Source organism: Oncorhynchus mykiss, chromosome 25 (genome assembly GCF_057628025.1).
Source record: "Oncorhynchus mykiss isolate SJ-2025 chromosome 25, ASM5762802v1, whole genome shotgun sequence".
In the NCBI taxonomy this organism is placed as follows: Eukaryota; Metazoa; Chordata; class Actinopteri; order Salmoniformes; family Salmonidae; genus Oncorhynchus; species Oncorhynchus mykiss.
In genome coordinates this window covers 41160949-41187234 of record NC_143046.1, presented here as the reverse complement: position 1 = coordinate 41187234, position 26286 = coordinate 41160949, and the positions used below count along the sequence as shown (strand labels likewise).

Genomic DNA, 26286 nt, shown 5'->3' with positions numbered 1-26286 from the left:
GGTCAGATGAAACCAAAATTGAACTTTTTGGCAACAATGCAAAACGTTATGTTTGGCGTAAAAGCAACACACCATCCCCACTGTCAAACATGGTGGTGGCAGCATCATGGTTTGGGCCTGCTTTTCTTCAGCAGGGACAGGGAAGATGGTTAAAATTGATGGGAAGATGGATGGAGCCAAATACAGGACCATTCTGGAAGAAAACCTGATGGAGTCTGCAAAAGACCTGAGACTGGGACGGAGATTTGTCTCCAACAAGACAATGATCCAAAACATAAAGCAAAATCTACAATGGAATGGTTCAAAAATAAACATATCCAGGTGTTAGAATGGCCAAGTCAAAGTCCAGGCCTGAATCCAATCGAGAATCTGTGGAAAGAACTGAAAACTGCTGTTCACAAATGCTCTCCATCCAACCTCACTGAGCTCGAGCTGTTTTGCAAGGAGGAATGGGAAAAAATGTCAGTCTCTCGATGTGCAAAACTGATAGAGACATACCCCAAGCGACTTACAGCTGTAATCGCAGCAAAAGGTGGCGCTACAAAGTATTAACTTAAGGGGGCTGAATAATTTTGCACGCCCAATTTTTCAGTTTTTGATTTGTTAAAAAAGTTTGAAATATCCAATAAATGTCGTTCCACTTCATGATTGTGTCCCACTTGTTGTTGATTCTTCACAAAAAAATACAGTTTTATATCTTTATGTTTGAAGCCTGAAATGTGGCAAAAGGTCGCAAAGTTCAAGGGGGCCGAATACTTTCGCAAGGCACTGTATATATATATATAATTATTTTTTTACCCCCTTTTCATGGTATCCAACTGGTAGTTACAGTCTTGTCTCATCGCTGCAACTCGCGTATGGACTCGGAAGAGACAAAGGTTGAGAGCCGTGTGTCCCCCGAAACACAACCCAACCAAGCCGCACTGCTTCTTGACACAATGCCCACTTAACCCGGAAGCCAGCAGCACCAATGTGTAGGAGGAAACACCATGCACCTGGCAACGGCGTCAATATGCACTGCACCCGGGCCCGCCACAGGAGTCGCTAGTGCGATATGGGACAAGGACATGCCTGCCGGCCAAACACTCCCCTAACCCGGACGACGCTGGGCCAATTGTGCACCAATTGGGCACCGCCTCATGGGTCTCCCGGTCGCGACAGAGCCTGGACTCGAACCAAGAATCTAATGGCACCAGACCACTGCGCCAAAGGCCCATTATGCTCAGGACTCCTTCTACGATTACCACCTTCTCCGCAAAGACATTTACATATAAATCATTCCATCTAACCCATAACACATTCATTGCTCTCTACTTATATAGTTATAAACACACTAAAACACTTGCTCAAGTCAGTTGCAAAAAATGTGTTTCCACCAATCCCTCATCTGGAACAATGATCACTTTCATGTTCTACCTAACTAAAACCATATTGACTTTCACAGGGAAGAGAGGACACATGTTATAACACTTACCAACCTTGATAAGAATGATATTGGGGCAAGCTACATTCTAGTGGCTCCCCTCACTGTCTCTAGAAGCCTTGCCTTCCCAAATCATAATTAGACCCATTGATAAATTATCCAACCCAAATTTCGAACGACATTGCTTAGTGATTCATGTTAGTTCTATCACTCCAAGTTAAAACCCTCAACGTAGCATACACCGTCACTAGAAGAATGTACATTTACATGAACATACAGTATATTAATTTTATACTTCTAGTATTAACTTCTCTCATCACGGTCATAATTACAGATCAGTATCTTAATGCATTCTTAGTCAAAATGACTATAAATTGTGCAGTGTGTAGTCCTCCACAATCAACTTGATATCCCAAATAAACAATTTTGGGCAAGTCTAAATCAATTATGGGCACGGCACTCATTCTTCTGAAGTCTCTTCGTTGTCTTCTTCAGATAGCTTTACAGTTCCTCTTCCCAATGGCACACATGTTCAAAGTGGATGGCCCATGATAATGTCCCCATTTACAATGTATGAGGAATAATCTGATTTTCCCAGACAGACTCATGTCTCACCTGAGCCGCCACCACCTTTATCACCCATTATGTTTTCTCTATTTGCCGACCAGTATACCAGAAACATGAGAGAAGTTTAGAACGAATCTCTCTCAATGCTCACTCCATGTGGACGGTCTCAGGACTCATGTAGAAGTGGTGAAGGACAAGGCCATAGTGAACGCCATTGTCGCCATTACTTAAGCCGGTTAGTGGTGGTTGAGGATCACACTGTTCTCGGTCTAATTATACCTTCCATGCATTTAGTCGCCTTTGCCATAACCTCGAAAGAGGACAGACCAGAACAACGGTTTAGTTTGTGGCATTTCTGAGTCAGGAATTCCAGGAAAACTCTTCACTGTATGACAAATTATTACTTCAACCAATATTCTTAATACAAATGTCTAAGACACATGTCAAAGAGAATAACAACACATAGTTGAAAAAAAATTGTAGACCTCCACAAGTCTGGTTCATCCTTGGGAGCAATTTCCAAATGCCTGAAGGTACCACGTTCATCTGTACAAACAATAGTATGCAAGTATAAACACCATGGGACCACGCAGCCATCATACCGCTCAGGAAGGAGACCCGTTCTGTCTCCTAGAGATGAACGTACTTTGGTGCGAAAAGTGCAAATCAATCCCAGAACAACAGCAAAGGACCTTGTGAAGATGCTGGAGGAAACAGGTAGAAAAGTATATATATCCACAGTAAAAACGAGTCCTACAGCAGGGCAAAAAAGTTTTTAGTCAGCCACCAATTGTGCATGTTCTCCCACTTAAAAAGATGAGAGAGGCCTGTAATTTTCATCATAGGTACACTACATCTATGACAAACAAAATGAGAAAATCCAGAAAATCCAGAAAATCACATTGTAGGATTTTTTATGAATTCATTTGCAAATTATGGTGGAAAATAAGTATTTGGTCAATAACAAAAGTTTATCTCAATACTTTGTTATATACCCTTTGTTGGCAATGACAGAGGTCAAACCTTTTCAGTAAGTATTCACAAGGTTTTCACACACTGTTGCTGGTATTTTGGCCCATTCCTCCATGCAGATCTCCTCTAGAGCAGTGATGTTTTTGGGCTGTTGCTGGGAAACACGGACTTTCAACTCCCTCCAAAGATTTTCTATGGGGTTGAGATCTGGAGACTGGCTAGGGACTCCAGGACCTTGAAATGCTTCTTACGAAGCAACTCCTTCGTTGCCCGGGCGGTGTGTTTGGGATCATTGTCATGCTGAAAGACCCAGCCACGTTTCATCTTCAATGCCCTTGCTGATGGAAGGAGGTTTTCACTCAAAATCTCACGATACATGGCCCCATTCATTCTTTCCTTTACACGGATCAGCTGTCATGGTCCCTTTGCAGAAAAACAGCTCCAAAGCATGATGTTTCCACCCCCATGCTTCACAGTAGGTATGGTGTTCTTTGGATGCAACTCAGCATTCTTTGTCCTCCAAACACGACGAGTTGAGTTTTTACCAAAAAGTTATATTTTGGTTTCATCTGACCATATGATATTCTCCCAATCTTCTTCTGGATCATCCCAATGCTCTCTAGCAAACTTCAGACGGGCCTGGACATGTACTGGCTTAAGCAGGGGGACACGTCTGGCACTGCAGTATTTGAGTCCCTGGCGGCGTAGTGTGTTACTGATGGTAGGCTTTGTTACTTTGGTCCCAGCTCTCTGCAGGTCATTCACTAGGTCCCCCCGTGTGGTTCTGGGATTTTTGCTCACTGTTCTTGTGATTTTTGACCCCACGGGGTGAGATCTTGCGTGGAGCCCCAGATCGAGGGAGATTATCAGTGGTCTTGTATGTCTTCCATTTCCTAATAATTGCTCCCACAGTTGATTTCTTCAAACCAAACTGCTTACCTATTGCAGATTCAGTCTTCCCAGCCTGGTGCAGGTCTACAATTTTGTTTCTGGTGTCCTTTGACAGCTCTTTGGTCTTGGCCATAGTGGAGTTTGGAGTGTGACTGTTTGAGGTTGTGGACAGGTGTCTTTTATACTGATAACAAGTTCAAACAGGTGCCATTAATACAGGTAACGAGTGGAGGACAGAGGAGCCTCTTAAAGAAGAAGTTACAGGTCTGTGAGAGCCAGAAATCTTGCTTGTTTGTAGGTGGCCAAATAAATTCATTAAAAATCCTACAATGTGATTTTCTGGATTTTTTTTCTCATTTTGTCTGTCATAGTTGTAGTGTACCTATGATGAAAATTACAGGCCTCTCTCATCTTTTTAAGTGGGATAACTTGCACATATGGTGGCTGACTAAATACTTTTTTGCCCCACTGTATATCGACAAACCTGAAAGGCCGCTCGGCAAGGAAAAAGCCAGTGCTCCAAAACAGCCATAAAAAAGCCAGACTACGGTTTGCAACTGCACATGGGGACAAAGATTGAAAAATAGAACTGTTTGGCTATAATGACCATCGTTATGTTTGGAGGAAAAGGGGGAGGTTTGCAAGCTGAAGAACACCATCCCAACCGTGAAGCACAGGGGTGGAAGCATCATGTTGGGGGGGTGCTTTGCTGCAGGATGGACTGGTGCACTTCACAAAAGAGATGACATCATGAGGAAGGACAATTATGTGGATATATTGAGGCAACATCTCAAGACATCAGTCATGAAGTTAAAATGTGGTAACAAATGTGTCTTCCAAATGGACAATGAACCCAAGCATACTTCCAAAGTTGTGGCAAAATGGCTTAAGGACAACAAAGTCAAGGTATTGGAGTGGCCATCACGAAACCCTGACCTCAATCCTATAGAAAATTTGTGGGCAGAGCTGAAAAAGTGTGTGCGAGCAAGGAGGCCTACAAACCTGACTCAGTTACACCAGCTCTGTCAGGAGGAATGGGCCAAAATTCACCCAACTTATTGTGGGAAGCTTGTGGAAGGCTACGCAAAACGTTTGACCCAAGTTAAACGATTTAAAGGCAATGCTACCAAATAGTAAACTTCTGACCCACTGGCAATGTGATGAAATAAATAATAGCTGAAATAAATCATTCTCTCTACTGTTATTCTGACATTTGACATTCTTAAAATAAAGTGGTGATCCTAACTGAGGATTAAATGTCAGGAATTGTGAAAAACTGAGTTCAAATGTATTTGAATAATATGTAAACTTCCGACATCAACTGTATCATTTTATACACTTCTATATCCCACTCAAGGTGTATATTCCAACCAACTTGGAGTAACTGTCAATCATTACCAACATGTATTTCTTCCTTTTACAGTCCGGCATGTGAACAAAATAAATGTGCATATTTAACCAAAAAAGCCTTAGGGGACTGGTCATAGTAAAATAGACTAGAGACAGGCTTTCCTCATTCAGGGGAAGCGCTCGCTCTCTCACCCCTGTGGTCCGAATCACACATAAGACTATTGACAAATTATAAACTTCTTCGTAATTATCAGTTTTAAATATTAGCTTTAATCTCACCCAATATCCAAATCAAATCAAATTTTATTTGTCACATACACATGGTTAGCAGATGCTAATGCGATTGTAGCGAAATGCTTGTGCTTCTAGTTCCGACCATGCAGTAATATCTAACAAGTAATCTAACCTAACAATTTCACAACAACTACCTTATACACACAAGTGTAAAGGAATGAATAAGAATATGTACATAAAAATATATGAATGAGTGATGGCCGAACGGCATAGGCAAGATGCAGTAGATGGTATAGTAGATGGTCTCCCTAGTCTTTCTAGTGAGGGTGATCAGGCCACACCAGAAAGTCAGAACAGAGGTCAAAATTAAATTTGTGTGCTTTTTAAAGTGCATCCTTTGTTAACCGTAAAAGAAACAACACTAAAACCAAATAAAATAGACAAATAGTGCAAATTCAAATTCACACACAATTCACAGACCCACTCTGACTCTCACTCAGTCAAAACAGAAAACAAAGGTGGTGCCCCAAAAAGATAGACCAAAAAAGCGCTCTTTACGCTGTGTAAAATGTATCGATTTATTTGCTCAGAGTTCTGGTTCAGGTGCCATGTCTGTTTCTCTGTAAAATGACAAATCAGCTGCTGTGGTGCAGTCGAAGTAGGAAAAACACACTCACGCACACTGACACAGTTCATGTAGCCTACTGTTACCAGTTAGGCCTAATATGTTGGCTGTTTATTGTATTGAATATATTTCATACCTGTTGTATACTGTAGTAGTCTAATTAAGAAAGGGGGTTTCAGGCAAACATTTAGACACTAGGCTACTTCAATATAGCCTAACAAGTTGTTAGATGGGCTTTTATAACACATATGTAAGACAATAGGCTAACGAGTAACAGCAAAAGCACTAGCTCATGTCAATCTAATATCCCCCATAGTACAAAAGTTGACCTATTCTATTCTGTGTGCAAAATAAATATTCCAAACATAAGGACAGTTGTGGGCACGATAGATCCCAAATTAATACAACCACTAGCTTCCAAAAACTTTTTTACACAATGAGGCTGACGCAACAGTTCAGAACATTTAACTTAAAATATAATAAACTATTACGCAAAAAACACCATTCTCAAAAGTGGCAGGATTTGCGCATTTTTATGGTGAAAATTGTCTTCCCCAAAACTTGAAATTTGCGCGCTTTGTATGTATGTTAGTTTGGCTCTACACCCCTTGTAAACTGGATTAATGTGCTTAATTTTAAGAAACTATTTGGCCACTTTAGTTGTGATACAAACTTTATCAAAACGTATAAACTATGGGCTAGGCTACATGAGGTGTGCAACTATGATTCAAAAAAGGTGCAAAAAAAGGCATTGTTTCTTGCCTTAAGCTGTGCATCATTCACAAGTGACGATGTATAATTCAAAGGGATAGGCTAATATTGTCACTCAGACTATTCTTGATTTAATCTTGTCTTTAAATATACTAAATAAATATACAGTATGTGGAAAATTTGTTTTGATTTAGAATGGACCATTATCATGCACCTGTCTCGAAACAGGGAAAAAATAGCCTTTAAAAAGCTGATGGGATCCTCCTCTTTTTAATAGAGGCCATCACTCTGTTTTCTCGCACAATTGCATATCCTATAGAAATGTTACGCAACATGAGCATATGAGCTCTCATTAAGTGTTTTGATAAGATTTTCGATTACATTTGCATTGATAGAGTGATTAGAGGGACAATAGAGTGCTGAGTACCAGGCAGTTAGCAAGTTTGGTAGGCTACTAATGACCATCAGCAGCATCAGAGCTTGGAGGAGCCTAATAACCGTGATTAAACGGTCACTTGGAATTTGACTGCCTTCATTACTCATGACCGCCGGTGTGGCGGTAATACGTTCACCACAACAGCCCTAGCAATAGACATCTACTAGACATATGTGCAGTGCTTTTTTACTAAACACAAGTCATCATGTATTATAGGAAAGGTCAATTCGGGGACTTGCTGTGTATTTTAATTGTTTTATCAATGTTTATTCACTTCTGAATCTCAGTCTCTTCAGCCCAGCTAGTGAGTTTGAGCTGTAGTAGCAAGTGACTATTGGTGTCGGATTACATTACATAGCCACCGCACTGAAGGTTGGAAAGCCCTCCTTATTTCATTCGCTGAAAGGCACCACTTCTTGGCAAAAAGATACGCATTCACGTGCCGCACTGTCCAACGAACCACAACACAGGAAACCTATCCGCATCCACATAAACTAGTTCTTTCATTAACAAAGAACGTTGTATGTGGAATTCAGTTCCTTAATGTAGCCTTTGGATGTATTACACAGTCAAAACATTAAGGAACTGTCAGTCTCTCTCAGTTTTCTTCTTTTGAATTATATGAGGCCTAATATTTAAACATTTAGATGAGTGGGCAGGGGGGGGGAAACTTAAAATGCACTCATTTTAAATATGTAGTTATAAGGTATTATATAATCCAATGGTCATCTATAAGGAATTAATTCAATGAATTCCTTTGTCTAATATATGTATCTATTCATTCACCACTAGGAAGGGTTCACTTAATTTTAAGAGTCCATAAAAGGACATTTATAAGGCATTTAGGGGTAATAATAAAAGATATGCCTAAAACGTATTAAGCCCTTTAGTCCTTTCAATAAACCATTTGGAAGACCTTATTAATAAGAGCTGTCCTAACCTGTTAGAAGCTGACAGCTGCAAGCACGCGTTTGCATGAATCTGCCTGCGTCAAAGTGTGGAAAATGGTTTGGAAATTATGAAGATGTATCAATCAATTGCATCGCCTGTCAGTGTAACGTAGGTGTTTGTGAGCAAAATGAACAATTTGCCTTCTCTGGAAGATAATGGAAATAATATTCTTCCTCTTGTTTTTCTTATTTTTTAGTGAACCACCTTTGTTTGATGATTAACCTTGCTTGAGACCTGATGACTTGATTTAGCTTGCCAAGCTAATGTATAGGCTTTAGCTCAGTGGGCTAACACAATCTTGTAGTAAAAAGGAGACGTGGGTTTGAAACCCGGTGGGTCACACTGGCAGTTATAAATTGATCAAGCAATGCCCGGCAATGGCTAAATAGGTGCTGCGTTAACTCATCTGAATAGAGGGAGTTTACACTTGATTTAGGAATTGGCAGTCCCATTCAAGCTCATTCCGATATCACTTGCTACCTGTAAAATTCCTGCTGCAAATTTGGCTCCTGCTTCGCACCATTCACAGCGATCTAAGACTTCCAAGACACACCATAATGCTGGAACAAGCCCGGTGCCCAACAGACTGATCAAACCTCTCTCTAACACAAAACACCAGCCAAAATACTGTCCAAACACTACAGTTCACCTCCTGTTCTCAATTATAACTTCTTTAGAGGGCATCAAAAATCCACCAACTCAAAAATGTTGTAACACGATCTGTCAGATGCTTTAAGACAAGAGGACTCTCACCACGTTGTGGAGCTCCCCAAAAACAGACGGTTCTGTCTGACTGAGACATATTCCACACTTCAAGACACAGCCACGCAGAGCCTCTTGTGTCAAGTGGGCCACACACAGCAATAGAAGAGCTGTAACCAGTCAATCCTTCGAGTGAACCATTGCATCAGTACATCAATAGAGGTCTGGTTATGCTGCAGGCGGTCTCTCTGTTTATTGGCTAACTCCCCTTATTTTTAGAGGGAGCACAGAGGGATATGTGCTAATCATGTTAATGGAAAAATTAAAACCCAAAGGACAGCCTGGTAGCTGGTTGGATGGCAACATCAGTGTTCTAGCCTTCACATGGTCAAGCCTGGAGTTATCACACTCATTGGGGACCTATGGAACATACATGTCTGAACAGTACATGTGAGAAGTGATATTTTTTTATTTAGGCTACTATAGCTCATATGATTGATATATAATTATTGCTGGTGCATTTTATACCGGCCGCCCCACAGCTGAGGGTAGGACAGCAAATACTTTCCATAAACTGCAGTGAGCTCAGTAATGCCGTACAACAAACTAGTAATATGTCGGAACCTAGTCTCCATTCTTCCAGTACCTTCTGATATGTCCATTCATATTGTCCATGAACTTCAATCCAGTTAGCAGCATATGTTGAACGATTTGAGTGAGAACACCAACTTGGCACTGGCCCAAATGTGTGCCCACAGTGATTTCTCTGCTTGCGTTGATGTTCGAGGTGCTAGGAACACCATCAATTATATCCTTTCTGCCAGGGATGACAGGATGTCGATCTTCCTCTTCCTGCTCTGGACCCCCTGGACTCCTCCGGTGCCTGTTGTGTTCTTTGTCCTCATCAGAAGACACAGCATAGAGGTTGTGAGATCTGTGGCAGCTCTCTATTGTCACATCCTACTTCTTCTAAGCAGCCTTCGAGTGACTCATGACTGCCTATGACTGCTGTCCACCCTCAAAATATGATCTGATTACCTGGCATTGGTTTATTAATGAGTCATGCAGTTGCACAATAATTCAAACCCAGCATATTGATTTGAATCCCTTACATATTTTAGCAGTGGTGCCATCTGCACTGTGCTGCAAATCGCTGCATAGGATGATATGTTGGTTGTCTGAGAAAGTTCATGTTTCCCAAGACAGACACAGTATATCCTCCAACCCCTTGGTGTTGAATTGGAGTAAACGAAATAGCTTAGCTCACTTTGTACCATATAGTCTGGATGGGCAGACAAATGCTGATCAGCTGCACAGGTGTGCTGAGTAAGAAATGCTGCAGTGCTGTCCTCGGTGAGCAGGCTAATGCGGTGAGAGGAGCGGTCCAGGGATCTGAAATGACCAGGTGTGGGGAGCCGAGTTGTCCATGGTGCTGAAATGGGAGACACAATTGAGCTATAGTACACCGAGCTATCTATGGTGCTAGAGTTGCCAACATGGTACTTAGTGGCATTGTCCATGGCACTGTAATAGTAGCCAACATGGTACTATAGTACACCTTGGTACTTAGTGGAGCTGTTCATGGGTCTGAGATGAACAGCGCTCTGCTGTGTTGAATTGATCTGTCTTTGGTGCTGAAATGACAGCTGTACGTCTTGCCATGGGTTTTCAACATAATTAATCGGATTGATCAAAATTGCAGCGACGTAAAGTACTAAAGTAAAAATACTTTAAAGTATTTTGACTTTTTCTCAAATAGTATTTTGCTAACTTTTACCTGAGTCATTTTCTATTAAGGTATCTTTACTTTTACTCAATAATGACAATTTGTTACTTTTCCCACCACTGCAAAATTGCAATATTGACAATATTATAACAACATCAAATAGTAGCCCCTTTTTCTCCCCAATTTTGTGATATCCAATTGCGATCTTGTTTCGTTGCTGCAACTCCCCAACCGGCTCGGCAGAGGCAAAGGTTGAGTCATGCATCCTCCGAAACATGACCCGACAAGCCGCACTTCTTAATCACACACTCGATTAACCCGGAGGAAAGCTGCACCAATGTCTTGGAGGAAACACCATTTAACTGACGACCGAAATTAGCTTGCAGGCACCCGGCTGCCACAAGTAGCTAGAGCGCGATGAGCTAAGTAAAGCCCCCGGGCCAAACCCTCCCCTAACCCGGATGACGCTGGGACAATTGTGCACCGCTCTATGCAATATATTTTATTGCATCTCAGCCGCATTTAACCCCCTAGAGTCAATTGACGCACCAGTGCAAAAAAAATCCCATCAAAATCCATCCGTTTTGCTCAGGGACCACAAGTGTCATGGGACCCGTCTGAAGGTAACCGGCACCAGTTTAAAAGACAAATGGAAGTGTGAAGGTAGTTTTGTGCCTACCCCCCAAAAATGGGGTTAAATAATTATGTGTTAAAAATATCTCCTAGATTTAGGACAGACACTTCAAAACCTTATTTCTTCTGATAATTTTTTGGACTGTCCTTGAATGTGTTATTCAATGTGTTTCTATGAGCTTTAGTAGTAAAGGCCAAAATCACAATTTTATAAAATCATTTTGTCATATTTTTTTTATATTCCTAAACGGGTCCTAAAATTCTAATTCAAATAGCTAAATGATACATAGTATGACATAGTATTAAAACAATTCCATGTCAGTTTAGAACCCCCCCCCCCCCCCCTCCCTCCCCCCAACGATTTATACTTTAAATATATTTTGATATATCATTTTAAAAATGAGTTTTATGGTCTACTATAGCGTTTTTTTATATTGTCACATTTGACTTTGGAGTCAAACATTTCACATATCCCGGACAGAGGTGGCCAGTAATTAAGCGTTTTATATCTACCGTTTACTGTCTGCATATTTAATGTACAGTATGCCTGTTTGAATCATGTAACAGTTCCTTTGGGGATATGGTGTCCCCATGCATACATACTTCCATAAGAAATTAGAACCACTCTAGAAACTGAGAAACAAATTAGATTGCTGTAATAGTGCTGCACTAGTATTCAGATGGCTGAGCGCCACATCAAACCAACAGCTCTCTCTAGCAATAATGGAAAGCAAGCAAACATATTTCAGTACCAAGGCAAACACTTCACCTGTTACTTGTGTGATTTTAGTAGCCTAGCGGTGGTGGTGGCAGTGGTAAAGATGAAGACAGTGAATGATGAGCGTTCATTTGGCAGAAATGGGCTGGACCACTACCAACTCCCATTCAATCCACTTATGCAACCTAGCCCGGAGTTGTACGACGACCTGGGGAAATAGACCGTAGCCTGGCTGAGAACTCAAGCACACGCCGGCTTCATTCTGTAGCCCAAACTGACGTGCTGACTTCGGAACTTTGTCACACATAAAAATGAGACAGTAGAGAGACAAGAGAGAGACAAGAGAGAGAGGGAGAGAGAGAGAGAGAGAGAGAGAGAGAGTGTCACTACAGCCCATATGTTAACGAAGGCCAGAAAGTATCACAAGAGAGTATCGTTCTTCGAAGAGGAGGACGAACAGTGCTGGCTGGATTGAGGAAAACGACGGTGTGAATGAACATGACCTAATACCCGTTCAACAAGTCCGGAACTCGTCGGGATATTGTGTTTATAATATGTGAGTAAACTAGCCTACTGTCTATGGATAACTAATTTTAGGCTTGATAACGTGGGCACGGGAACTGTGGATTAACTTGTTTACTTAAAACTGTAGAAATGTCATGAATTATTATTTTATGACACAGACTACTTTAAATATACATTTCTATACATTTCTTTCATTGGTCCAATGAAAAATTATAACTTGTCATGCGCTCTTCGAAGATCAAGACTATTCACATTTGTTGCACTGACATGTCATATAAAGTCCTCCAATACGAAGCTTTTAACCTGGTAGCTAATAGTGCAATGGTGTTGTTTTGGGCCAAACCCAAATGTAGAATTATATCCTATTGTCGTAATCTAGCTGCATTTTTTTGGACATTGGCAGCGTTTGTGACAATATTTGCGCCACTTCGTTCGCTTGTCACACATGACATTGTGCAGACAAGAGAGCGTCAGTTTGGTTGATAATGCATGACATGCTGACTAGACCGCGTCCGCGTGCGCCATCGCATGTTCGTTTTGTCCACCCACACCAGACGCGATCAGGACACACAGGTTGAAAAATCAAAACGAACTCTGAGCCAACTATATTCATTTGGGGACAGCTCGAAAAGCATTAAACATGTATGGCAATTTAGCTAGCTAGCTTAATGTTGCTTGCAAATTTGCCCTGGGATATAAACATTGGGTTGTCATTTTACCTGAAATGCACAAGGTCCTCTACTCCTACAATTAATCCACAGATAAAAGGGGAAACAGAGTTTGTTTCTAGTAATCTCTCCTCAATCAGGCTTCTTCTTCTTGGGTACAATGATTGAATAAATCTTTTTTGTGTACATTTATTTTGTGATGCGAGCGGTTTTGTCAGCATGTAAGCCGACATGTAGCCTACATACACTACATGACCAAAAGTATGTGGACACTTGCTCGTCAAACATCTCATTACAATATCATGGCCATTAAATGGAGTTGATCCCCCCTTTGCTTCAATAACAGCCTCTACTGTTCTGGGAAAGCTTTCCACTAGATGTTGGAACATTGCTGTGGGGATTTGCTTCCATTCCGCCACAAGAGCATTAGTGAGATCAGGCACTGATGTTGGACGATTAGGTCTGGCTCGCAGTCGGCGTTCAAATTCATCCCAAAGGTGTTCAATGGGGTTGAGGTCAGGGCTCTGTGTAGGCCAGTCAAGTTCTTTCACACCGATCTGGACAAACCGTTTCTGTATGGACCTCGCTTTGTGCATGGGGGCATTGTCATGCTGCAACAGGAATGGGCCTTCTCCGAACTCTTGCTACAAAGTTGAAAGCACAGAATCGTGTAGAATGTCATTGTATGCTGTAGCGTTAAGATTTCCCTTCACTGGAAGTAAGGGGCCTAGCCCGAACCATGAAAAATAGCCCCAGACCATTATTCCTCCTCAACTAAACTTTTCAGTTGGCACTATGCATTTGGGCAGGTAGCGTTCTCCTGGCAACCGCCAAACCCAGATTCGTCCGTCGGACTGCCAGATGGTGAAGCGTGATTCATCACTCCAGAGAACGCATTTCCACTGCTCCAGAGTCCAATGGTGGAAAGCTTTACACAGTTTGGAACTCGGTAGTAAGTGTTGCAACCGAGGACAGATCATTTTTACGCTCTACGCGCTTCAGTGGTCCCATTCTGTGAGCTTGTGTGGCTTACCACTTCGCGGCTGAGCTGTTGTTGCTCCTAGATGTTTCAACTTCACAATAACAGCACTTACAATTGACCGGGGCAGCTCTAGCAGGGCAGAAATTTGACAAACTGACTTGTTGGAAAGGTGGCATCCTATGACGGTGCCACGTAGAAAGTTTCTGAGCACTTCAGTAAGGCCGTTCTACTGACAATATTGAGCTATGGAGATTGCATGGCTGCGTGCTCGATTTTAAACACTTGTCAGCAACGGGTGTGTCTGAAGTAGCCAAATCCACTAATTTGACGTGGTGTCCACGTAGTTTTTGTGTATATACAGTTGAAGTCGGAAGTTTACATACACTTAGGTTGGAGTCATTAAAGCTATTTTTTTCTACCACTCCACAAATTTCTTGTTAACAAAGTATAGTTTGGCAAGTCTACTTTGTGCACGACACAAGTAATTTTTGCAACAATTGTTTACAGACAGATTATTTCACTTAGAATTCACTGTATCACATTTCCAGTGGGTCAGAAGTTTACATACACTAAGTTGACTGTGCCTTTAAACAGCTTGGAAAATTCCAGAAAATAATGTCATGGCTTTAGAAGCTTCCGATAGGCTAATTGACATCATTTGAGTCAATTGGAGGTGTACCTGTGGATGTATTTCAAGGCCTACCTTCAAACTCAATGCCACTGCTTGACATCAAAATCAAAATAAATCAGTCAAGATCTCAGAAAAGAATTGTAGACCTCCACAAGTCTGGTTCATTCTTGTGAGCAATTTCCAAATGCCTGAAGGTACCATGTTCATCTGTACAAACAATATACGCAAGTATAAACACCATGGGACCATGCAGCCATCATACCGGGGCGGCAGGGTAGCCTAGTGGTTAGAGCGTTGGACTAGAGCGTTGGACTAGTAGTTTGAACTACACTAGTAGTTCAAACCCCCGAGCTGACAATCTGTCGTTCTGCCCCTGAACAGAACCCACTGTTCCTAGGCCGTCATTGAAAATAAGGGTTTGTTCTTAACTGACTTGCCTAGTTAAATAAAGGTTAAAAAAAATACCGCTCAGGAAGTTCTGTCTCCAAGAGTTGAATGTACTTTGGTGCGAAAAGTGCACATCAATCCCAGAACAACAGCAAAGGACCTTGTGAAGATGCTGGAGGAAACAGCAGTACAAAAGTATCTATCTATAGCCACAGTAAAACGAGTCCTATCGACATTACCTGAAAGGCCGCTCAGCAAGAAAGAAGCCACTGCTCCTAAACCGCCATAAAAAAAGCAAGAACACGGTTTGCAACTGCTCATGGGGGCAAAGACTTTTTGGAGAAATGTCCTCTGGTCCGTTGAAACAAAGATATAACTTTTTGGACATAATGACATTATGTTTGGAGGGAAAAGGGGGAGGCTTGCAAGCTGAAGTACACCTTCCCAACCGTGAAGCATGGGGGTGGTAGCATCATGTTGTGGGGGTGCTTTGCTACAGGAGGGACTGGTGCACTTCACAAAATAGATGGCATCATGACAAAGGACAATTATGTGGATATATTGAAGCAACATCTCAAGATATTAGTCAGGAAGTTGAAGCTTGGTCGCAAATAGGTCTTCCAAATGGACAATGACCCCAAGCATACTTCCAAAGTTGTGGCAAAATGGCTTAAGGACAACGAAGTCAAGGTATTGGAGTGGCCATCACAAAGCCCTGACCTCAATCTTATAGAACATTTGTGGGCAGAACTGAAAAAGCGTGTGCGAGCAAGGAGGCCCACAAACCTGACTCAGTTACACCAGCTCTGTCAGGAGGAATGGGCCAAAATTCACCCAACATATTGTGGGAAGCTTGTGGAAGGCTACACGAAACATTTGACCCAAGTTAAACAATTTAAAGACAATGCTACCAACTAATTTAGTGTTTGTTAACTTCTGACCCACTGGAAATGTGATGAAAGAAATAAAAGCTGTATTAAATCATTCTCTCTACTAGTATTCTGACATTTGACATTCTTAAAATAAAGTGGTGATCGATCCTAACAGGATTTTGCCTGTGCTTAGCCCTATTCCGTTTCTTATTATCCTAAAAACCTCCCTAGTCCTGCTGATGACAAGCATACCCATAACATGTGTTGTGTTGGATTTGCCCCAAACATAACACTTTGCTCTTATGTCCTTAATACATTAAGTTCATTTCTTTGCCCCAAAAAATGCAGTTTTACTTTAGTGTCTTATTACAAACAGGATGCATGTTTTGTAATATTTTTATTCTGTACAGGCTTTTTTCTTTTCACTTTTCACTCTGTAATTTAGGTTAGTATTGTGGAGTAACTACAATGTTGTTGATCCATCCTCAGTTATCTCCTATTACAGCCATTAAACTCTGTAACGGTTTTAAAGTCAGCATTGACATCATGGTGAAATCCCTGAGTGGTTTCCTTCCTCTCTGGCAACTGAGTTAGGAAGGGCGCCTGTATCTTTGTAGTGACTGGGTGTATTTATACACCATCCAATGTGTAATTAATAACTTCACCATGCACAAAGGGATATTCAGTATCTGCTTTTTTTTACCCATCTACTAATAGGTGACTTGCTTTGCGAGGTATTGGAAAACCTCTCTGGTCTTTGTGGTTGAATCTATATTTGAAATCCACTGCTCCACTGAGGGACCTTACATATAATTGTATGTGTGGGGTATAGATATGAGGTAGTCATTCAAAAATCTTGATAAACACTAATGCACACAGAGTGAGTCCATGCAACTTATTATGTAACTTGTTAAGCACATTTTTACTCCTGAACTTATTTAGGCTTGCCATAACAAAGGGGTTGAATACTTATTGACTCGAGACATATCTGCTTTTCATTTTTTATTAATTTGTAAAAATTTCTAAAAACATCATTCCAATTTGACATGATGGGGTATTGTGTAGGCCAGTGAAACAAAATCTAAATCTAATTGATTTAATATAAATTCAAGCTGTAACACAACAAAATGTGGAAATAATAATGGGGTGTGAATACTTTCTGAAGCCACTTTACATCTAGCACAGTCCTTTGGTAAGTCATGCAGTGTTTAATGTCCTTCTAACTATGGGTGTTTTGTGTTGGGTGTTTTGGGTGTTTTTGATGATTAGCGAGCTGGTGCCACCTTACATTGTCAGGCTAAGCTGATTTTACGGCTGTATATTAAAAATGACGTTTGAAAAGTCAGTAGAAATACTTTAAAATGAACCTGTCAAACAGTTCCCCAACCCTGCTGTATTGGGGATAGTAATAGCTCAAGTCTTGTGTGTTGTGATTTTGATATTTACTTAGATATTCCTTGGGTATGTGTTGAGTTTGTGAATACGACACAAGTGGATATCTTGCATTTTAAGATACCAATGCCACATGCCTTGCTTTCATGTGATTTGCGTCTTAGGTGTAGAGACCCTAGCCTGGTCTCTGATTTGTTTGTGCTCTTACCAACTCCATTGCTCATTGTCAAGCTCATTGTTTGGCATGACAATCAGTGACAATGAATTGGCATGATATCACAACCAGACTGGCACTCAGGCTATGGAGACCCAATAGAATTAGAATGAGTAGAATTTATATACTGTATTTCTTCAGTCCATGGAATTTTTTTTTTGTGGTCTGTCAATATGGCAACACAATAGCCACTTGCGTGTGTAGAATAGTGAGAGAGGCACAGAATTCAGACAGTATTTTCAGCAGAAGATACTTTCTTGTACTCTGTCAGTGGGTATTGTTGGACCTTGACCACCCAGGAATTAAAGGTCATGAATTTCTCCAGGCAGTGACATTTGTCCTCTGAGAAGATCATCTGTGACCTTCCAAGACCTCCCGTTGTCTTTATGTTTAAAAAAAAAAAAATCCTAGACAAAAACAAAACATGAAGAACGTGAACTGGGTCATTCCACGAAATGAGTGCCTTTGGCATCTCTTTGATATTTTAAGTGGATATTGTGCACAAATATAGAATTTTAAAAAGCTTGATATATTCAATGAAGTCCTCTTTATTATGGACCATATGGAAAATTGATTGAATCAGAATAGAAACTGGTTGAATAAAGACTTGCTAAAGTGCCCAAAAAAATCAGCATTTTGACATGCCTCTCAGTGTGACATCCACTGTGAATTCTGGGAATATTTTAACCCACTTAATCCCAACATTTATCCAAGTTTTCAACATCATTGTAAAGCCATAGGTATGTTGTTGCTTTGACAAAGTCATTTCTGAAGATTAGTGATTCAAGGTTAAAAAAAATATATATATAAAAAGACAACCTGTCCCTCATTTTAAGGTCAACCCTGTTATGTGAACTGAACTCTTGTTTTAATATCAAATCAAAGTTTATTGGCCGAGTGCACAGTTTATCAGGTGTTGTCGCGGGTGCAGCGAAATGCTTATGTTACTAGCTCCTAACATTGCAGTAAAATGTCAAACAATTAAATGTAAGAAAATAAAAAAAGACATGAAATCAAGAACGGCTGGACAAATCTGATTAACCACCCATATAGCACTGTATCAGTAATCAAATGCAATCTATACATATGTACACCGGGAGAATTTGCACAATATCAGCTAAGAATGTACAGCAGTAGATACTGCATATTAGATTAAGCAATATCACGAATCCAGTGTATAAATACATATGCAGTGTGTATAAACAGTGTAACTAAAATACAATGTACAGTAATATAAATATTATGATGAGCTACGTCGGGATTATAGTATTTAAATTCACGGTGTGAAACAGGAAGTTCAATGTCTCTAGCATATAGCAGTGTTGGGTGTGTGTGTAGGTGCGTGCGTGTGTTTGTGAATATGAGGTGTGTGTGATGGCTTGTGTGTGTTTGTGTGAGTGAGTGTGCATCACCTGGTAGACGGTTAGTGGTGGCTGTTCAACAGTCTGATGGCCTGGTAATATAATCTGTTTTTTAGTCTTGGCTCTGATGCACCTGTACTGTCTACATCTGTCAGACGGTAGCGAAGTGAACAGTCTGTGGCTGAGGTCCTTCTTGGCCTTCCTTTGACACCGGGTGCTGTAGATGTCTGGGAGGGCAGGCAGCGTGTCTCAGGCGATTCGTTGTGCTGCCTGCACCAACTTCTGGTGAAACTATTGCTTTTAAAATCATTTTTTTCAAATGAAACAGTTAACATCTAATAGTCAAATCATAGTGTAAAAGCAGGTGAGCTGGTTCTACCTTTTTTGGCCATTTTCCGGTGTTTTGTGGTGGAAAACTGAGCAGGTTGAGCACAACACGATAACCCTGTTACCCATAGATAGACAGGCTAGAAATGTTTTATCAATTTCTTTGTTCAAGTGAAGCTTGCATTGAATTGCCCCTCCCTGTTGCACACAAGGGGACGGTTAACCCTGTGACTTTTTTTGGCACTTAATAGGCACTTAGTAGTCATTTTATTTAACCTCGCAAAATGGTTGAACATGTGCTCTTTATGAATGTTAAAATTAGGTTAAATAAAATGTTGTTTTTTTTAATCACCAAGTTACACTACTACTTGATGGCTCAATCCTACTACTGTATGTGTTTTTACACATTTTTACACATTGGATTGGGGTACTAATTATGGTGCAAAGCAACTGTATTGTCAAAACAAAAATCTTTGGTAGTTTGTTCCAGGGCAGTGGTAATATTTCCATTTCCTGACAAATTTGGACAAATTCTGACCTGGCATATGCTTTCTTTTGGACTTAAGGTATATCAGACAAGCTACAGGACCAGTGATTTATTAATGAATGTAATTAACAGACCTGTTCAAAATGTAGTCTTGATCAAAATGTAGTCCTGACCTAATGTCACTCAATGTCCCATTGCAGCTTACGTGTACTAAAATCCTCTGGAGTGTCATGGAAATAGTGTAGGTCTACAATAGTAATTAGTACTATATAATAAGGCCCCACAATAGACTAACATACTGTCTAGTAGGTGTACTTGTACGTTAAGCAACCTCACTCTACAGAAACAGGAGACAGGCTCATGCACTATGGGCCGTTCATGCTCTGACAAGGCTACTTACAATAGCGATTGAGGCCTTTGTATTGTATAATTAGTTGGGGCCGAACCTGTGACTAAATGGCTTTGTCAGGTCCAGGCATTTTCTTAGGCAGTGTATCAGGCCAGTCAGTGTCCCCACCGGCTGTGACTGTAAAAAAGGCCAAGCCTGTACCTGTGACGTTACCCAATGCCGAAGTTTGGCTGCCGACTAAGTTATCAGTGTGTTTACTGTTTACTATTCAGGGCCAGTGAAAATTGTCGAAGCTGCGAGTAGAGATGGTGAAGCTATGGCAGTGGATGCCCAACAGTCTGTGGATGTCAGTCGGTTGAGAGATCCTGAAACACTAATCATGAAGGTTGATTTACTGCGCAGGGGACTAATTTTACAGGACAAACTAACAAAAATGTAAGAAACTGGACATTGTCAAAGCGGCTAAAAGATTCTTGGATCTCCAGGATTTCATGGCTGAAACAATGCAGGGTATACTGTCTGAAGATGCTTCCCCTCTCAGGCCTCAGAGCCTGTGTAGGAATCTTGAGTACTTTTTACTAAGTGAAGGAGTACATTAACTTTTGTTTAATTTTTTGAAAAATTACATTACTGTGTCCTATTTTTATTGTTTAGTTATTTTTTGTTAAAGGATCTCAGTTTTTACCCCACCCAGTAGGTTGCAGCAATACACCTATTTGGATGTAGTATGTCAATAAAACCTTAAAGAAGAAGATTGTGCATTCATCCCTTGTGGGTTTTACGTTTCCTGTCTTCTTTGTAGGCCAAGTGTTTCCTCAAGTAAGTCTACTGCTTTCCCAGTAGGTCCAGTCTATCTTGCCCTATCGGTAGGTCAAGAGTATCTCGGCCCTTCGTTAGGTCAGATGTGTCCTTCTCCCCCAGTATACTCTGTTTTTTTATTTATTTTATCTTTATTTTTTTCTACTTTTTACCCCTTTTTATCCCCAATTTCATGATTTCCAATTGGTAGTTGATGTGTGTTTTGTCCTACTTTTTAATTTTTAATCCCAGCCCCCATCCCCTCAGTAGGCCTTTTCCCTTTTGCTAAGCCATCAATATAATTAAGAATTTGTTCTTAACTGACTTGCCTAGTTAAATAAAGGTTAAATAAAATGTATTAATTAATTGTATAAAATATTCTGGGCCCTCAGTTTCCTGCGCCATTGAGCTCGGAAATAACACAGTTGTAGGCATTTGTGCAAGGGATAAGAGGTCATTAGGTAGGCCTGCTTCTTTGCGTAATCAGGTGCTTACTCAACATTGACAGGAGCACTCTAAACCAAAGACAATGACTAAATTGACAACTCATAAATAAAATGAAATAAACCAAAACTTGTCTCTCAGAATCATAGGTTGTGCATTCTGCAAACAATGTGTCGACTCCGACAATAAGGACGGTAAAAGACTGGAATAATAGTATTTTGAATGCATTAACATAAATCACCGTAACCAAACAAACGTTGTAGATTAGAAATTGTAGGAATGAACTGTAAATGTGCTACTGGTGATACAGCGTATGTAATGGGGAATTGATAGACACTAACAATCAAACGCAAACAAATCAAATTAAATCAAAGTTTATTTGTCACGTGTGCCGAATACAACAGGTGTAAACCTGACAGTGAAATGCTTACTTACAGGCTCTAACCAATGGTGCCAAAAAAAAAGGTATGTGTGTGTGTAGGTAAGTAAAGAAATAAAACAACAGTAGAAAGACATTTGTGAAAATAGAAGCAGGGCTACAGTGGGGCAAAAAAGTATTTAGTCAGCCACCAATTGTGCAAGTTCTCCCACTTAAAAAGATGAGAAAGGCCTGTAATTTTAGGTACACTTCAACTATGACAGACAAAATGAGAAAAAAAATCCTGAAAATCACATTGTAGGATTTTTAATGAATTTATTTGCAAATTATGGTGGAAAATAGGTATTTGGTCACCTGCAAACAAGCAAGATTTCACGTCATAGTTGACAAGTACCTATGATGAAAATTACAGGCCTCTCTCATCTTTTTAAGGGGGAGAACTTGCACAATTGGTGGCTGACTAAATACTTTTTTGCCCCACTGTATATACAGACACCTGTTAGTCAGGCTTATTGAGGTAGTATGTACATGTAGGTATCGTTAAAGTGACTGTGCATACTGTATATGATGAACAGAGAGTAGCAGAAGTGTAAAAAGAGGGGTTGGCGGGTGGTGGGACACAATACAGATAGCGCGGTTAGCCAACGTGCGGGAGCACTGGCTGGTCGGGCCAATTTAGGTAGTATGTACATGAATGTATAGTTAAAGTGACTATGCATAAAAGAAAAACAGAGAGTAGCAGCAGTGTAAAAGAGGGGTTGGAGGGAGGGGGCACACAATGCAAATAGTCTGTGTAGCCATTTGGTTACCTGTTCAGGAGTCTTATGGCTTGGGGGTAAAAACTGTTGAGAATCCTTTTTGTCCTAGACTTGGCACTCCGGTACCACTTGCCATGTGGTAGTAGAGAGAACAGTGTATGACTGGGGTGGCTGGGGTCTTTGACAATTTTTAGGGCCTTCCTCTGACACCGCCTGGTGTAGAGGTCCTGGATGGCCGGCAGCTTTGCCCCAGTGATGTACTGGGCCGTACGCACTAACCTCTGAAGTGCTTTGCTGTCGGAGGCCGAGCAATTGCCGTACCAGGCAGTGATGCAACCTGTCAGGATGCTCTCGATGTTGCAGCTGTAGAACCTTTTGAGGATCTCAGGACCCACGCCAAATCTTTTCAGTCTCCTGAGGGGGAATAGGGCCTTGTCGTGCACTCTTCACGACTGTCTTGGTGTGTTTGGACCAATCTAGTTTGTTGTTGATGTGGGCACCAAGGAATTTGAAACTCTCAACCTGCTCCACTACAGCACCGTCGATGAGAATGGGGACGTGCTCGGTGCTCCTTTTCCTGTAGTCCACAATCATCAGTCTTGGTTACATTGAGGGATAGGTTGTTATTCTGGCAACACCCGGCCAGGTCTCTGACCTCCTCCCTATAGGCTGTCTTGTCGTTGTCGGTGATCAGGCCTACCACTGTTGTGTCGTCAGTAAACTTAATGATGGTGTTGGAGTAGTGCCAGGCCATGCAGTTGTGGGTGAACAGGGAGTACAGGAGGGGACTGAGCACGCACCCCTGGGGAGCTCCAGTGTTGAGGATCAGCGTGGCAGATGTGTTGCTACCTACCCTCACCACCTGTGGGCCGACTGTTAGGAAGTCCAGGATCCAGTTGCAGAGGGAGGTGTTTAGTCCCAGGATCCTTAGCTTGGTGATGAGCTTTGTGGGTACTATGGTGTTGAACGCTGAGCTGTAGTCAATGAACAGCATTCTCACATAGGTTTTCCTTTTTATCCAGGTGGGAAAGGGCAGTGTGGAGTGCAATAGAGATTGCATCATCTGTGGATCTGTTTGGGCGGTATGCAAATTAGAGTGGGTCTAGGGTTTCTGGGATAATGGTGTTGATGTGAGCCATTACCAGCCTTTCAAAGCACTTCATGGCTACGGACGTGAGTACTACGGGTCTGTAGTCATTTAGGCAGGTTGTCTTTGTGTTCCTCCTGCACAGGGACTATGGTGGTCTGCTTGAAGCATGTTGGTATTACAGACTCAATCAGGGACATGTTGAAGTCATTAAACAATGAATGTGCACAAATTGGGGGGAGAGCGCATTCACACTCCCCTTCATCGACTGTGTCATCCGCTTAGCCTCCCCAATGGATTAGTTCACTAAGATGGGCGCAAATCAGACATAATCTGTTAAAATATTTTTGCTACTGCTCCAGCAAAAAAAAAATATTGGTCGACAAACAGCCTAACGATCAAACAATCAACCAATCAATGGACCAGTTGACTAATTGGGGTCAGCCCTAGTTTCAACACCAGTGTATTAGCCCTTTCTTGGTTTGTTTGTTGTTATTTTATGCAACATGTATTTTCCTTCTCCGTTTGCATGCATTCTGTAATGTTGATATTTTGCATCAGAAGTATGGACTCTATTCGCCTTACACCCTCCCCCTGTTCAGAAATGGGAGTCCATTTTTTTCTGCCACAGCATTCGCCTCAAATGGATGCATTTGGAACGGTGAAGGCTCCTCAGAGGAGGAAGGGGAGTACCATCCTCCCCAGTGAATTTCATAAAAATGTCAATTGTAAAACTAAAAAAGACAGAAAAAGAAAAAAGAAAAAAAAAGATAAAACTATACTAAATATATTTACGTCACCAAATGTATTAAAACACACTGTTTTTAAATCAAGGTCTACAGTAACCTCCACAGCACTCTATAGGGTAGCACCATGGTGTAGCCGGAGCACAGCTAGCTTCTGTCCTCTTCTGGGTACATTGAGTTCAATACAAAACCTACAAAACCTCGTTAGATACTACTGCACTGTTGGAGCTAGGAACACAAGCATTTCGCTACACCTGCAATAACATCTGCTAAGTATGTGTATGTGACCAATAAAATTTGATTTGATTAGATTTTTAGGAGGCTCATGGTTCTCACCCCCTTCCATAGACTAAACAGTAATTATTACAACTTCCGGAGGACGTCCTCCAACCTATCAGAGCTCTTGCAGCATGAACTGACATGTCCTCACAATCAAAGGATCAGATAATTAATCACTACTGAAAGCATAAGCCTCAGTTAGCTAGCACTGAAGTGTATACAATGTGGTGAGTAGTTGACTCAAAGAGAGAGAAAGACAATAGTTGAACCGTTTTGAAGAACTTAATTTAAAAAATAAAGGAGAAGCAAGAGAGCGTGAGAGAGATATTTCATAGCCAAAACAATTAAACTCAGTTTTTCACAATTCCTGACATTTAATCCTCTGTCTTAGGTCAGTTAGGATCACCACTTTATTTTAGGAATGTCAAATGTCAGAATAATAGTAGAGAGAATGATTTGTTTCAGTTTTATTTCATTCCTCACATTCCCAGTGGGTCAGAAGATTACATACACTCAATTAGTATTTGGTAGCATTGCCTTAAAATTGTTTAACTTTGGTCAAACGTTTCGGGTAGCCTTCCACAAGCTTCCCACAATAAGTTGGGTGAATTTTGGCCCATTCCTCCTGACAGAGCTGGTGTAACTGAGTCAGGTTTGTAAGCCTCCTTGCTCACACATGCTTTTTCAGTTCTGCCCACACATTTTCTATGGGATTGAGGTCAGGGCTTTGTGATGGCCACTCCAATACCTTGACTTTGTTGTCAAGTTATTGGAGCAGTGGCTTCTTCCTTGCTGAGCGGCCTTTCAGGTTATGTCAATATAGGACTTGTTTTACTGTGGATATAGATACTTTTATACCTGTTTCCTTCAACATCTTCACAGGGTCCTTTGCTGTTGTTCTGGAATTGATATGCACTTTTCGCACCAAAGTACGTTCATCTCTAGGAGACAGAACGTGTCTCCTTCCTGAGCAGTTTGACCGCAACTCCAATTGACTCAAATTATGTCAATTAGCCTGTCAGAAGCTTCTAAAGCCATGACATAATTTTCTGGAATTTCCAAGCTGTTTAAAGGCACAGTCATCTTTTGACCCACTGGAATTGTGATACAGTGTGTGTGTGAAATCATCTGTCTGTAAACAATTGTTGGAAAAATCACTTGTCATGCACAAAGTAGATGTCCTAACCGACTTTCCAAAACTATAGTGTGTTAACAAGAAATGTGTGGAGTGGTTGAAAAACAAGCTTTAATATCCAACCTAAGTGTATGCAAACTTCTGACTTCAACTGTATATAATGTATTCTATCCTATTCTACTGTATCTTAGTCTATGCCTCTCTGACATTGCTCTTCCAAAGATTTATATATTCTTAATTCCTTTCCTTTACTTTAGAGTTGTGTGTATTGTTGTAAAATTGTTTGATATTACATTGATATTGATATTACTGCACTGTTGGAGCTAGAAACACAAGCATTTCTCTACACCCGCAGTAACATCTACTAAACACGTGTATGTGACAAATAACATTTTATTTTATTTGTACAAATACTTCCCAAATATCAATATTAGTATTGATATTATTAAGCCAAAATCAAAAACAAGTAATCGAATGTGCCTTATGCCTATGACTCTCATCTCTGGAAAGAGCAATTGCTCAGATT

The 26286-nt window shown here is 40.9% G+C and overlaps 1 protein-coding gene across 1 annotated transcript in view; it reads left to right on the top strand.

Annotated features, from left to right (window-relative positions):
* The first annotated feature begins 12185 nt into the window (after positions 1-12185).
* The window catches only part of LOC110505159 (short transient receptor potential channel 3), a 78168-nt gene continuing 64067 nt past the window's right edge, over positions 12186-26286 (top strand). Inside the window, exon 1 of the mRNA XM_090219907.1 lies at positions 12186-12495. Within this exon, the coding sequence (XP_090076033.1) occupies positions 12494-12495 (2 nt within the window). The 5' untranslated portion in view covers positions 12186-12493. The remainder of the gene's footprint in view (positions 12496-26286) is intronic.